The sequence below is a fragment of the Myotis brandtii genome, unplaced genomic scaffold (genome assembly GCF_000412655.1).
Source record: "Myotis brandtii unplaced genomic scaffold, ASM41265v1 scaffold351, whole genome shotgun sequence".
Taxonomy (NCBI): domain Eukaryota; kingdom Metazoa; phylum Chordata; class Mammalia; order Chiroptera; family Vespertilionidae; genus Myotis; species Myotis brandtii.
Window position 1 is genome coordinate 1,031,027 of NW_005363502.1, and position 15,037 is coordinate 1,046,063.

Genomic DNA, 15,037 nt, shown 5'->3' on the forward strand with positions numbered 1-15,037 from the left:
AGCGCCTCCTGCGGAGCCGCATCCCGGTGGCGACCGACCGGTAAGCCGGGCCCCTGACCGCTTCGCAGCCCGCTGGACATCCACATTGGCTTCCGGTCAAACTCCTGTGGACGCTGTCCCACTTGAGGTCCCCCCACCTGCGGCCATTAGCCAGCGCTCCCCTGGCCCTCCCACCCTGCACCATGCCAAGTCCTAGGCGATGGACCCGAACCCTCTGCACCCAGAGAGGCCGACTGCTCTGGGGCCTGGGATTCTGTAGGTATCACCCCCCACCCCCCCCCACACACACACACACTTAACCAAGTCCCAATGCCAGGAAGAGCACCCTCTTCCGTGGGGTGTGACAAGAGGTCACCTCCCCCTGGGGGAGTGGTGTGGGGGCGGAGGGACTAGGGTTGAGGATCGCGAGAAAGAACGGGCTGAGAGAAATGGACATGTGATCAGTGAGGGGGCCACAGAGAGAGATCCAGGATGTGGGAGGGACTTGTAAAGCGACAGTAAGAGGTAAAGAGTATATCGGAAAAGGAGCAAGAGGAGAAAGAAAATGGAGAAATAGGACGAAAGGGGCGCGCTCCAGAAGTGAACAGAAGCAAAAAGGGAGAGGGGCCCTTGGTTAGCAGAAGTGAGGGGCTCAGTGGACAAGGCCCTTGGGAGGGAGCGCGGGGTTAGAAGAAGGGGTGGGGCGCCAGGTCGGGAACTGAGGGGAAGCCAGAGCAGAGGGAGGAACAGCACTGAGAGCTCAGCCAGCTGGGGGTGCCCGTGAGTCCCACAAGCGTGTAACCAGACAGACAGAATGTGATGGGTGCAAAGGGGGACACAGAATGGGGGGGAAAGAGGCAGAAAAAGCCTGGCCGGCCTGGCTCAGTGGTTGAGCATTGACCTATGAACCAGGAGGTCACTGTTCGATTCCTGGTCAGGGCACATGCCCAGGTTGTGGGTTCCATCCCCAGTGTGGGGCGTGCAGGAGGCAGCCAATCAATGACACTCTCTCTCATCATTGATTTTCTCTCTCTCTCTCTCTCTCTCTCTCTCTCTCTCCCTTCCTCTCTGAAATCAATAAAAATATTTTTTAAATAATTTTTTTAAAGAGGCAGAAATAGATGGTGATGCAGAGCAATCAGAAAGGTTGGAGAGAAAGCAACTAAAGGTGAAATGGGTTTCCGGAGTTTCACAGAGTAAGTGTAGGAAAAGGAACAGAGAACGAGGCAAGAGAGAAAGAGCAGGGGAAGAGAGTGAGGGGGGACACAAGAAAGGACAACAGTGGAGTAAAGCAGGAAGGAGAGAGGCATAAACAGATTGACAGACAGACAGACATAGTAGGGGAGAAAGAAGGGGAACCCGGATCTGAATGAGTGGAGAGTTGATGGGATGTGCGCATGATTAAGTTGTGATATACTGACTTGTGGCTTTATAACGTTTGCTGAATTGTCTCAATTATACAGATCAGAAGAAGAATTGTAAAACTCCAGTTTATAAAGGTGGTGCATTTTATAATTATTTGCATCTCCAGATAGCTTCCATTTGCAACCCTTATTCAGCCAGAGGGGAGAGCCTTGTTAAAGTCAGTCATGGGTCCCTTTTCATTTCCTGGGTTAGCATGAGGGAGGTGAAGAGGCCATGAAATGATGGAGTCTGTCAGTCACTACATGATGCTTTTTCAAGGAATATTGAAAGTGCCATGTGTTTTTGTTCATTAGATTCCTCATATAGTTGGTGGGGGCTGGGTGGAGGTGGGCTAAGAGGGGTGAGGGATGGGGGACATCTGTAATAGTGTCAACAATTTTTTTAAATGTCATGTGGTGTGTGTTTTTTAGTGGATTTACATTTTTCTTTATACCTTTCCTCCACTTAATTCACGGTTTGTTTGTTTTAAAAAGCATAGAGATAAATCTTAGTTTATTGAAAAACAATAAATAAAAAGGAATAACTGTAGTATATAAAGTTTGAAGATGATAAGCAAAAGGGCTTTCCTTTATATTCAAATTGGAGCAAAGATGTAACTGCCATCTTTCCTGAAGACAAAACCATGTGCTCAAGGCTCATTCTAACAGGCGTCCCTTAACTCTAAATTTAGACAGTTCTAAATAATGAACTTTTTCAAATGGCAACAGTGTTATGAGTTGCATAAAAATTGTCTCCAAAATTGTAAGTCTCACATACTCAAAAATGTGAATCACCTTCTTTGGCAATTAAAAAAAAATTGCTAGTGAATCAAACTGCAATAATCGTTTTTATCTTCTTCTGTGACTGTCTTACTTTAAAGTGTATAGTTACCTTTTTAAAAATGGTATGACCCTCACAAACCAACTTAGTTCAAAACTGCCATGGGTACTACTCAGCAGGAATCCGCTTACTAAACAAAATTATAGTACCATCTGAAGGTGTGTGAGAACACACTACGAAAATACAGGAAGATGCTGTTAAAAATGAGGGTGAAGTCGGTCACTGAATTTGTGTTTAATGGCTGTAAGTTTAAATTTAGACAGAGATTTACTATAACTAGGTCTATACACAGTTCAGTAGGTTAGCCTCTTTCATACTGGAGGGGACACTGGCAAGCCTCCTTTGCAATACAAAACAGGATGTCAACTTAACCTCTACTGCTTGAAGTTCATAAAACTCAGTGATGATGTTCATCTTGATCAAAATAGGAAGACATTAGACACTGAAAAGTAGTTGATGTTTTATATGTAGTATTCTCATTTCCTAGAAGTATAGTAGTGTGACAGAAATTTTAGTGTGTCTCCCCCGCCCCCCCATAAAAATCTTATGATTTTTTTTTTGCCTTACAGAGAATCTGATAAATTGATTTTTAAGGCACTGATATATAATGTTCTGTTTTACAAAATTAGGGGAAGTTTTTCTACTTTAAGGTGAAAGAGTAGAAGGGGAGGAGGAGTAGATTCCAAGAGCTCATTTCAAATACCACATTAACAGAAGTTATAATAAAATATTTAACACTCATTGGGGATTTACTGTATGCCAGACACTGTGATAAAAGTTTACAGCCATTATCTCATTTAATTCTCATAATAATCTGTGCAACTGGCACAATTACTATCCTCAGGAAACTAAGGCTCGGGGACGTTAAGTATCCAATGGTTTTGACTTAGCCAAAGTTTGGAAGCCTGAGATTCAAATGCAGTTCTTGTGCCCATGGTCTCGCCACTCTGCACTGCCTCCTCCATGGACGGGCAGCGCTCCAGCTGGCCACCTAGTGTGTGGCCCACTGGACAGAACAACAGCGGTGGGAGGTGCTTAAGAAATGACAAAGGTGCCTGAACCGGTTTGGCTCAGTGGATAGAGCGTCGGCCTGCAGACTGAAGGGTCCCAGGTTCGATTCCGGTCAAGGGCATGTACCTTGGTTGCAGGCACATCCCCAATGGGGGGTGTGCAGGAGGCAGCTGATCGATGTTTCTAACTCTCTATCCCTCTCACCTTTCTCTCTGTAAAAAAAAAAAAATCAATAAAATATATTAAAAAAGAAAAAAGAAATGACAAACACTAAATGATACAAGTAAGCTAATACCTCTTCCCATTAATTTAGTCTTATAATTTAATTTATATTGAATATGAAGTATGACTCTAGCATCTAACATGGCATGGCATTGAAAAGATTTTCATTCAAGTCTTCAGTGAGAAAAACTTATCAAGATTGATCTTATGATTTGGCTCATTGTTGTTCTATGAATGAGTAGTCTCTAACTAGGCTTCTTTTTTCTCCTCTTCACCAATGATACCCTAACTTAGAAACCGTATTCACACGTAAATATTGGTTTTTAACTTTCTTGCAAAAACTAAAGCTGTGAGCTTTAAAGTTGGCTCTAAGGGCAGACCTTTTCCAAAATCGGACTCTGGAATATTTCCTTCGTTTAGCTAAGTCTTCTACCATTACTTCCAAGTAAGAGGGACACCTGTAGAATCAGAAGGTGACACTGAACTGCCATGGCATCTGCCCTCAGTGTGGAGGATGAGTGAGCTCTGTTACCATTCCCCACCGTTTTGGTGAGTATCTTTAAAGAGAAAACATGCAGCAACTAGCTGATAAAAATGAAATACTACTTTAACTCCTTACTAAATCATCAAACTTTTCCCCTAAAGAACTCTCACTTGTCCCCTTTAATCCAAGGTCTGCGTCCATGCATTTCAACAGCGCTCCTTTGTGAAAATGTCTTTGCAAGAATAGAGTGGCCAAAAATGAGGTTAGCTTAGTGATGGGCCAGTTTAAAGCCACAAAGACACATCCTACTTGGTTATGGCCCCAGGTCTACTTCTTCCCATAGTTACTTACAGATTATCTGTGGATTTATACCTGTAACTATGGAGAATGGAAAATAACATTAAAAGTCAAGATTAAGGTAAATTCTCCATTAGTCGCCTCTGCCCATTTCTGTCGACCTACACCATGATATTAAAGTTTAGCCATATCTTCATGCTGATTGATGATTTTGATGTGTTTTTACTATTAACAGCAAAACAAACACATCATAACGCTGAATAACCCCATGATTTTATATGATCTTTTTTAAATTAAAGAGAATGTTCAGGATATGAGTCCATCAAGAAGCATGATCTAAACATTGAACTTTAATTTCAAATAGCTCTACATTCAATAAAAACTTTAAGACTACACACATTGAAGATCATTAGAGAACACGTTCAGAAACATAACGTCAAAAATGTTTCAGAAAAAGAATAATCTAAAAGTTCTTGCTTATTCACTAGCAGGGACATCCACCCTGTGATGCTCTGAATCCCTAAACTGAACAAGAGGCAGGGACATCACAGCCCACCAAATGGGTGAGGGTGAGATCCTCACACTAAGGCTGCAAACTTGCTCCACCCGGCCCATGAAGAAATAGGAAGGGCTCAAGTTAGAACGCCATTGAAGAAATGCTTAACAACGTTTCCAACATCACTACTTGCACTTCCTCAATATTCTAAGTCTTTAGGCCTGTGGCCAAAGCAAACAAACAAATCAAAAACTCTCAAGATCAATATACCTCTGGCATACAGCTTAAAACAATTGTTTTGACTCTCACACAGTTAGTGTTAAAAGTCTAAGAGTTCTCCTGGAATCTGTATTAAACACAGAAGGCAGTAGAGGAGAACAGGCCAACTGTACTATAAAGCAGATCAGAAATATTATGCTCTTTAGCAAGCATAAAAAAAAAAGGCATGTTTCCTTCAAATAACTTTGATTCAATCATCAAAATAAGATGGAAGAAAATGCCTTCTGGCCTTACCTGGTGATCACTCTCATCATCTAATCTAAACCAGGAAAAAGCAGGCAGGATGATGAGTGCTCTGTACCTGTGTTGACTTTTGAGTTCTTAAAATAATACTAATTCCCTGGCATTTTGTCTAGTTCCTTTAAATTTTCTAGCACCAACACCCCTAGTGCCAGGCCCTAGAAGGTTCTCCTATTTTTAAAAAATGAAACCTTACTCATGGTGGTGCACCATCACCTACTAGGGTTTTGCAAGGCAAAAGCACAAGTTTGCTACTGACTTCCTTCGCTGATAAAAGAACTGCATTCAGTAACAAAGGAAGAATAAGAGCAATCTCTTTGCGGTTAGAGATTATAGATTGACAGCTGTAACTACTAAGAAGGGAGAATAGTATTTAGATGTCAAGATTAAGGTAATTTCTTCTAGTTAGGTCTAGCAATGCTTTTCCCCTACTTGTCCCCCTGACCCACTTCCCAATTCTCCCTCCCCAGCTAACTACTGCTCTGCAGGGCCAGATACTGCCTTTCTGAGTGGTCAATAAAATGAAGCGGCAACAGCAGACAGAAAAAGCTGAAAGGAAAAAAATGGAGAGGGGACGCACAATTGTAATAGTAAAAATGAAGGCTTTCTCCCTTATCCTCGGAGAACCAATTTCAAGAAACAAGAATGAGTGGCATAGAGACAAAGAGAGGTTCTGAGTTAGAGGGGAAAAAATAACTACTGAGTAACTACTAAAAGTTTCCAAAACCCACGAGAAACCAAAATCTTGAAAATGGTTGTAATCCAACTTTCAGAGAAGCTGGCTATTTTTTTCCTACAAGACAATAGAAAAGACAGACTACATTCTTTGAAATCCAAACAAACAGAATTTCACTTCACTAATTTATCTTTTCATGAACCAAGACCCATACAACACACACCCTTCCAAACACTTTATGTGTTGTTGATACCTTATAAAATGCTACTACTTTCCCAACCTTACAAGGAGGGTACTGAGACCTGTCTTGGAGGTTGACTGTTGTCATCAGACTGAACAATTTTAAATGTATTTATCTGCATAAATTTACTTAAACTCAGACTTGTTTTCAAAAAGAATGTGAAGCAAGGGCTATGGAAAGAGTCCAGCACTGCTGCTCAATAGGGCAGCCCCCGCCACATCCTGCTGGACACCTGAAACGCAGCCCCACCACACTGATGGGCTCTGCATGTAAAACACACGCTACATTTCAAACACCTGTACTAATTATCTCACTAGTGACTGTTTTCACTGCTGATGTGTTGGAATAATATCCTGGATATATTGGGTTATTTAAATATATTATTAAAATTAGTTGCACCAGTTTCTTCCTCTCATTTTTATGCCACTACTTAAAATTTTAAAATAATACATATGGGTTGCACTTGTGGTTTGCACTTGCAATTCCCACTCTATTCCAATGGGATAACACTTGTCTAGAACATGGGAGGGACAGAAAGCAATGACAGCCTGAAGATCATACTGAAACAAAAACTCCCTATCCCTCTCAGTGAAGGCCTTTATTCCTCGCTGCCTTCCACCACATCACCAATCTATGCCCTCAATACAGTGCATGGCACACAACACATATTTCTTCGGTGTAGTTGAACAAAGGCAACCAAGATACAAGATTAAAATGCAATACTGAAAAATGGCTTTGAAAGTAAACTTTAAAAGACTAACTTCTTATTACCCACTATATTTTTGATAGTCACAGAAAACAATACTCTTTTACAAAAGACACGAAGAGACACATAGACAAATAACCAGGGAGCCACCAATATGTGGAAAAACGGAGGCCTCTCCCATATCCCTCTGTGAGCACTGGAGGGGCAGCCTGTTCCACTGTCTCACGGTGGGGGCCTGTTCTCTGGACAGCTCTGAATGCCATGTGTGTTAGAGAAATTATTTTGTTTTCCCCGTTTCCATCAGACATCTTCAGACGTGTGAAAGTATAATAAGTATGTCAAGAGTGGTATTCATAGAGATACATCTACTTTCTACTAAAAAGGCCGTTTTCTCTACTTTCTGATCACAATTTGCAAAATGGAGCTTGAGATGCATGAACATTTTCTCCATAAAATTCATTAAGTTGTTGCCAATTACTCTACTCATACCTGGAATTCTGTACTTACTGGGTGAAAATGAGAGAATTCCAGTAGAGTATTGAGTCTACTTGAGATTTACCAGGAAAAAAGTTTTCCCTGAATTTCTTCTGAAAGTCTTATGAATGTCTTTAAAAGGCTATTTTTTTTTAAAGAAATTCATAAGACATCATGGAAAAACAAAGAACTGGAAAAGTTGCCCCACTGATTCCTCTAGGTCTTTTCTTAGTAATCTCTGAAGGGAAAACTGAGACACAGAGAAATTATTACCTAGCACCTCAAACTCAATGGTCCTGTAAATATTTTTTCTGCTTCTGTTCTCCTGCAACACAGCTAGATTTCAGGACCAAATTAATGAAAGGGGCACAGATGTATCCAAAATATACGTAATCTAAGGGCATGATGTTGAAGATTCTAAAAATATTTCCAGAACTTGCTCATCGGAGAGTGTAATTCATGAACTGAGATACCTGTGTAGACCTGTGCAGTGTAAGTTATTCAGAAACTCAGGGATTTGCCTGTAACCCCAAGGACAATCCACTTAACCCGTCTTTCTCAGTCAAGCTCTTCCAGGTGTTCTCTCCTCCATCTCCCATGCACTGATAAAGGCCCCATTCTCTGTTCTCAACCGCTCCTCAGCTGCTGCAAAGCGTGTGCCAAAAACCTGCCAGACATGGGACCTGGTCTAAGCGTCTCACCATGATTAACAAGGCCCCACAGGGATCCGACCATGCAGCCTTCTCTCACCCCCCGCCCCTATTCCTAAGCCTGAGACATCAGCCAAGACATCACTTAACCCAGAATACCCTCCGCAGCCTCGTCCACCCAAGACTTGGTTAGGAGCTGCTCCCAGAGCACACAGTGTTGGTCTCTACAGTGCGCTTTTGCTGGCAGATGCCTGCCTGTACCACCTCTTCCCCCCACAAATGAAAATGAAGTTAAACTCTCACAACAGTTAACACTAACTGCTTGCGATTATTTTTAAACTTTGCAACAAGCAATTCTGAGCATGTGCCTATGATAATGTGTCTCCCATGTTAAGTGAAAGACGTTATTGCTAATCTCACTTTGCCTCTAACCAGAAAGGCATATCAACCCTCACTTGAGAGATAGTGCAATCAAGACCCTGAGGTTAAGTAACCTGCCCAAGGTCGCGGGGTCAGTAACCAGTTGGTGGTGCTTCTACTCCAAAGCCTGCACTCTTCCCTCCATACTCGGGCTGGCTCTCCGAGTGGACTGGGGCTCTCGGGGCTGTGAGCTCAGAACTGGCTTTACAGTGACACTGAGATGTGATCTGCCGTTCACTCTCATTCTCTCTGAATGTAAGTGGACTTTTCCAAAGGCTCATGGCCTGCATGCAGACTGTATGCAGAAGCAAATGTTAGCACTTCAGAAAATACAAAACAATGCTATTAATTAAAAGTTATTTTTCACTTAAAGATTATTTATGTTAACACAATGGTTTATTATTTTTAAACAATTACTGAATAAATATTTCAAGTTGTCCTCAGTTTAAGTTTCTAAGATAGTTAACAACACATATAAACCACATAAGCAAAGGATCTTTGGAGTCCTCAATAATTTTTAAGAGTATAAAGGGGTCTGAGATGAAAAGGTTCAGGAACCACTGGCCTGATCAACTCTTGAAAATAATATAAGCTAGATTTTTTTTCCCCTATAAATTTTATCAGTAATCAGGACAGTCTGAGCTCCCATTAAATATGTCCATACACCACACTTAATATTACTGACTGATGAACTCTGACCTTTCTGTTCTCTTGTTTTCCTTTGTTGACTCTTCCATATAAAGTTAAATTTATCTTTAGTCTGGCCTGTGTGGCTCAGCGGTTGAGCTATGAACCAGGAGGTCATAGTTCGATTCCAAGTCAGGGCACATGCCCGGGTTGTGGGCTGCATCCCCAGTGTGGGGCATGCAGGAGGCAGCCAAGCAATGATTCTGTCTCATCATTGATGTTTCAATCTCTCTCCCCATCTTCTTTCCTCTCTGAAATCAATAAAAATGTATATTTTTAAAAAACATACTTCATCATGGTGTATAATTTAGAAAATATCTGTTCAGAGGTCATGGAACATTTTAAAAACGTCTATTTTTGAAAAGTGAAAAACTGAAGATGAAAGTGCTAACGAGCCTATCTAATTGTGATTCTTCAGCACAGGCCTCGATACCTCAACCTGCTCTGGTTGCTTCTCAACCACCATTCTGTCATCTATAAACTGCAAAGTAATTTTTGTAGTTCTAAGAGCAAAATGTGATTAGATAGATATACCTACTAGAGTAGAATATGAGTTGTTCACAGGAAAAGAGAGGCTTTAGGATTCTGTGACAGCATTTTGAATTACATTTCATTATCCTCATCTCTCCCGGCAACATGGGCTGGGGGTAGGATGGGGGGTAATATTTGCCCAAATCAAATTTAGTGTTTTATAACTAAGGCTGCATTTCATAACATTAACCTGTTCCTTAAAAATAAAAGTAATTTTACATTGTATTGACATGTGAAATGGCATAATTATAAGTTAAGGCTTGCATTGCAGAAGATCAGGAATTAAACCTAGAGGAGAATTAACATATGCATATACACCACAGGCTGGACATCATACCAGGCACGTGGTATTTACCACCCCACTCAACACCCTTTGGCGTGGGTACTGTTTCACTGATGAAGAATCTGGCATTCAGAGAGATTAAGTATGCTGCCCAAGGCCCCCACGCCAATAAGCAGAAGAGCTGGGGCTCCAACACTTTTCTGACTTTAAAGTCTATGCTCCTCCCAAGACTTTACACCTCCCCAGTATCATTCTCAGAACTGAGAGCTTCAAAATCTGAAGAGGATGAAAAGTTAAGCAGAGACAAGAAAGCAAATGTCATGAGTGAAATCTGAAGAATGCAATTGAACTTATAACGAAAATATCTCAAATGTACTTGTTTACATCCCTTATTCAGGCCCAAGTTTATCTGCAGTGGCACACTCGAGAAGCTGGAGCTGGAGAAAAAGCATCTGGCCAGCGCACAGCACAGAGACCCTGCAGTGTTCAATGACGCAACACCACGTCCTCATATTCATCCTCTGAAATGCCCGTTGAGATATTTGCACTCTCAACACTTGGGAAAGCCGAGATCAACAATTCCTGTCCAGGAATAAGATTATATTCACAGGGGTCTCCCTCAACCTGTGCTTGCCGTCCAGTGCAAAGCAAAGATGCTGGGCTGGGACAAAGACAAATCTAGAACCACTGCTCTGAAAAGATGCCTTAACAAGAAACTTCCCATGGAATAATAAAGACTAATTTCTGGTCCTGGCTGGTGTGGTTCAGTGGATACAGCATTGGCCCACCCACCAAAGGGTCTAGGGTTCAATTCTCAGTGAAGGACATGTTCCTAGGTTGCAGGTTCAATCCCTCGGGCTCCCCGGGTCAGGGTACATGCAGGAGACAACCAATCAATGTATCTCTCTCACATCAGTGTTTCTCTCTCTCTCTCTCTCTCCCTCCTTTCCTTCCACTCTTTCTCTCTCTCTAATAATAATAATAATAATAATGGGAAAAAATATCCTCAGGTGAGGATTAACAAAAGATGAAGTGAAATAAATTTTTAAAAAAGAATAATTCCTGGAAAGAGGCCACATTCATTTCTGCCCTGGAAGCCACTCAGGTCCATAGACTTCAGGGAGAGCAGGCCTCAAGGACAGCACTTCAGTCCATTTTGAAGGACATTTGGCTGTGAAGCTGAGATAAAGGAAAACAGTCTTCTCATTCCTTCCTTTGCCCTTGTTTTCCTGAGGCCCTCTGCTCCAGCATCTTGTCAGACCACCTTTTCACCTCCCCTTTCTGATTGTTCAGGAACCACAGGTCCCAGAAGCTTCCCCCCTGGGCCGCAGGTTAGGAGGAGACAGGAAGCCGCTCTCACGGGCAGCGAGCAGGGTGGCTCCCACTGATCTCGTGGCTCCTCCTGAGAATCCCTGGCCTCTCAGGGTGGTTTCCCCAAGTCCCTATATGTCCTGTGTCCTGAGGTTTCCTGACTCCCACTTCCCGAGTCTTGTATCTCTCCCCCAACACCCCGTAACTGAACCTTCTGAGTCTGTTCTAAATGCCTCTCCAAGCCCTGGCCAGGTAGCTCAGTTGGTTAGAGTGTCGTCGCAATACCCCAAGGTTGCAGGTTTGATCTCCAGTCAGGGAACATACAAGAATCAACCAATGAATGCATAAATATGTAGAACAACAAGATATATATATATATATATATCTTCCTCTAAAATCAATCAATAAAAATATATTAAAATGATAAAATAAATGCCTCCCAGCTGTGATGCTGTGATGCCCCAAATGGCTTTGTTTCCTGACCAAACCTTTTTATGTTCACATTGCTTCAATCCCTTCTGTCCCACTCCCTGATCCCTGGTCTAAACTGTCCTCACAGGCCTGGATCACAGGCTCACAATTCATTTTCTGGTACCCCAAGCCATCCTGTGGACTGTCTAATTGATTTCACTGGCTGCCCACTGAAGTCTAAATTCCTTACAACAGAATACCAGGCCTGGCCCTGCCCTGCCCCATTTAACCAATCATCCCCCGACCCGAAATGGCATCCTGAGTGTGTGCACTCTCCATGGCTAAGTCCCAGCCAAATTCCAAGCACCCTCATGCACCCCCTGGACACTCGTCGTATTTTCACGTCGGCCATGTTTCCCCAAACTGATTGAAGTTCATTAAGAACAAGCATTGTGTCTTACAGCTCTAACATCACCTACTGTGCCATCCAAACTTAGAGTTGCAATCATAGTGGAAGATCAATACGTGGTTTTGACTAACCCTGGGAATAACCTGTACACATAGATATTAGTTTATTTTTCCCAGACGGAGGGCAAAAACACCAACATTTATAAAGGGAAGATGTCTTTGTGAATGCTAGAGCGTGAAACTTAAGTCTGTCTGCTTATAAATTCTACAGGATAACAAAAACCCCAGCTTACAAAGAGGAAGAATCCTGCCTCAGTGCTGGGAACCAAAGTCCCTTAGAGACCAAGCAGTTTCTGTGGGTTATTGGTTACTTTGATTTTCTACGGTTTGCAATTTAAATTCACACTAACTAACATTCAACAGTTGGTAAAAGAAATATTACAGAAGAACACAGTTTGCAGCTTCCCAAGGAAAAAAAAAGTTATAATTTTCTAAAAGAAGTGGGAGGGACTACCACAAACACGTAAAACTGCAAAGTTTTATATCTTTTAAAACCAGAGGAAGATAGAAACAGAAAGAATAGGAGAAGAAAAAGACATGTGTCCTGAGTCCAAAGTGCACCTCCCTGTGGGTAGTAAGAACAGACCCTGTAGGGAGGGACCTGCACTTCGTTAACTTTGCATTCTCAGCATCTAGCACAATTCCTGGGACAGGAGGATTCAAGACTTTTTGAGTAAGTGAATAAGGGAGCAAGAGTAAAAAAAAGAGAGAGAGAGATAGATTCCGGGGCATCTTAAAAATAAGGCTCTCATCATGAAAATGCTTTTCGTGAAGTGTAAAGGAAAATTCTATTAGTTAAGTTCACCAAGCTACATTGCCTACCACAGGGTAGGCAGGATCGGCGTTTCCTTACCTGAGGCACAGGCACTTTCTGCGGGGTGTTCTGGGGCGATGGGTGGAGCTGTGCCCAAGGCTGGTGATGCGGGTGTGGGGGTGAAGACTGGTGGTGCAAGCCCGGGTGGGGCTGCATCGGAGGGCAGGTTGGCAATTGCTGAAAAGACGGCTGCTGACCAGGGTGCTGCTGGCCAGGTAGCAGCCGCTCCTGGATTGCTTGTGGATCTGCAAGGCCAACACCGGGGCAACCATTTGGTCTCATGTGCCCGGCCAGCTCCCTCGGCGCTGAGGACATGCCCATAAATGGACGCGACGGCTGCATGTTTCTGGGGCCCATATTCCTCTGTCCAATTCCCATGGCACCAGGGGGCTGGTGAGACGGCGGAGGGTGGGGCATATTTGGATAACTGCCAACTTCCATTGGTATCCCAGCACTTCCGGGCCTGACTTGCGGAGGAGGAGTACCTGCCGGATTACTCATTGCTTTCATGGGTGACATGGGAGGTGGAGAGGCATAAGTTCCCTGAGGCTGTGAAGGATGCATAGTTTGTGTGTTCATTTGGTTAAGTGAGCCACTGGGGTGGATGGGCTGCTGGTGCATTAGTCCTTGACCACTGTTTGATGGGAATCCTACAGCATTGGGGTATCTGGGTACGGACTGATTCATTGGAGTATTATTTGTAAGGCCTAAATTTTGATTCATCCCTGTATTGTTAACTAATCCCTGATTTAGGTTACTGTAAGGATATCGAGAATACTGCCCTGAGTTGTTTATAGTAGGTGAGGGGACTGTCTGGCTCCGAGAACTAAAGTTAAGGGTTTGCGGCCTGACAGCCCCTTGTGGAGGAGGATTAGGGGAGAATCTGGGACTGTGGGCAACGGATTCCCCATGGAGAGCAGTGGGGGGGTGGTGGTGGAACTGCTGCACTGAGTGACGGAGGGAAGGTGCCATGCTGGGACTCTGCTGGGGCACGTGGGACAGGTGGCCGGGTCCTGAGGTGGCAATGAAAGGGTTTCCCTGATTGAGGCCCTCTTGACCTTGGGAAAACTGGCTCATCCTCTGCGGCGGCTGCCCGTGCTGCTGCATGGAAAAATCCCCACGTGCCATGTAGCTGCCCATCTGCTGCATGTGCTGAGGGTGGCCCTGGGCGGGGGGCCCCGATGGAGCCGGCTGCGGTGGCTGCTGGTAGGGGGCTCGTATCTGGTCCGGTACCTGAACAGCCCGGGGGCCCCACATGGAGCCACTGTCCACAAAGGACTGCCCGTGCCTTTCATTCTGCATGCCAGGGTAGACTCCCATCTGCCCGCCGCCACTGCCGCTGTGAGGGACCTGAGGAACGGGAGGGGTGTGGTACTGCGAGTGAGGAGACGCGAGTCCGTTCCCAGGGGCGCTGCTCATCATCCTGCTCGGCTGGTCCAGGAGGTGCATCTTCTGCTGCTCATACTGATTATAGTGATCGAAATGGGTCAACTTGGTTTGATTCTGATTAGGGGAGGGATGGTGAAGGGAGGGCTGTAGAGAGGCAAAGCCCTGGTCTAGGGGCATTTGCTGACCCATGGGGTTCACTGGATTTTCAGGGTAACCACAATCGCCAAGGCCTTCGAGGCCTTCACTGAAAATATTCCCATCCTCGCCAAAGAGACTCATCATTCCTGGATCCGCCATCTTCTTCCAACACGCGGCTCCTTCCTCCCAACTACAGCTCGGGAGCTTGTCTGTGCTTCTCTTCACTGAGGTGCTCGTCCTCAAGGCCTGTAATCCTCAACTAATCTTCTTCCTGTCATTCTATATTCCTTTAATTCTCTTGGACCCCGCAGTGTCAGGCAAAGTCTGGATATAGGTCCTGGAAGGGGGGAGGGGGGAGGGGGGGAGGAGGAAGGAAGAAAACAAAGAATTAGGAACAAATGGCGGAAACTGCCAGTATTTTACACATTTGAATTTGGTTTCCATCAACAATACTAATCTAGCCCCCTCGCCGAGCTGTATTTTCTAAATCTAGTTCACTTTAAGAGAAACTCATTAGCTTCTACCAGAAGCATTATTATGATCCGTTACTTAGAAAGCAAGCAAAACACTAACCTTAACCTTAAAT

General features: G+C 43.8%; 1 protein-coding gene across 3 annotated transcripts in view; it reads right to left on the reverse strand.

The window, feature by feature from the left end:
• Positions 1-14,788, reverse strand: part of CHD7 (chromodomain helicase DNA binding protein 7) — a 122,971-nt gene extending 108,183 nt beyond the window's left edge. For all 3 annotated transcript variants that reach the window (XM_014544100.1, XM_014544098.1, XM_014544099.1), the window contains exon 1: positions 12,964-14,788. In XM_014544100.1, the coding sequence (XP_014399586.1) occupies positions 12,964-14,610 (1,647 nt within the window). In that variant the 5' untranslated portion in view covers positions 14,611-14,788. The remainder of the gene's footprint in view (positions 1-12,963) is intronic.
• Between the last annotated feature and the right edge of the window lie 249 nt (positions 14,789-15,037).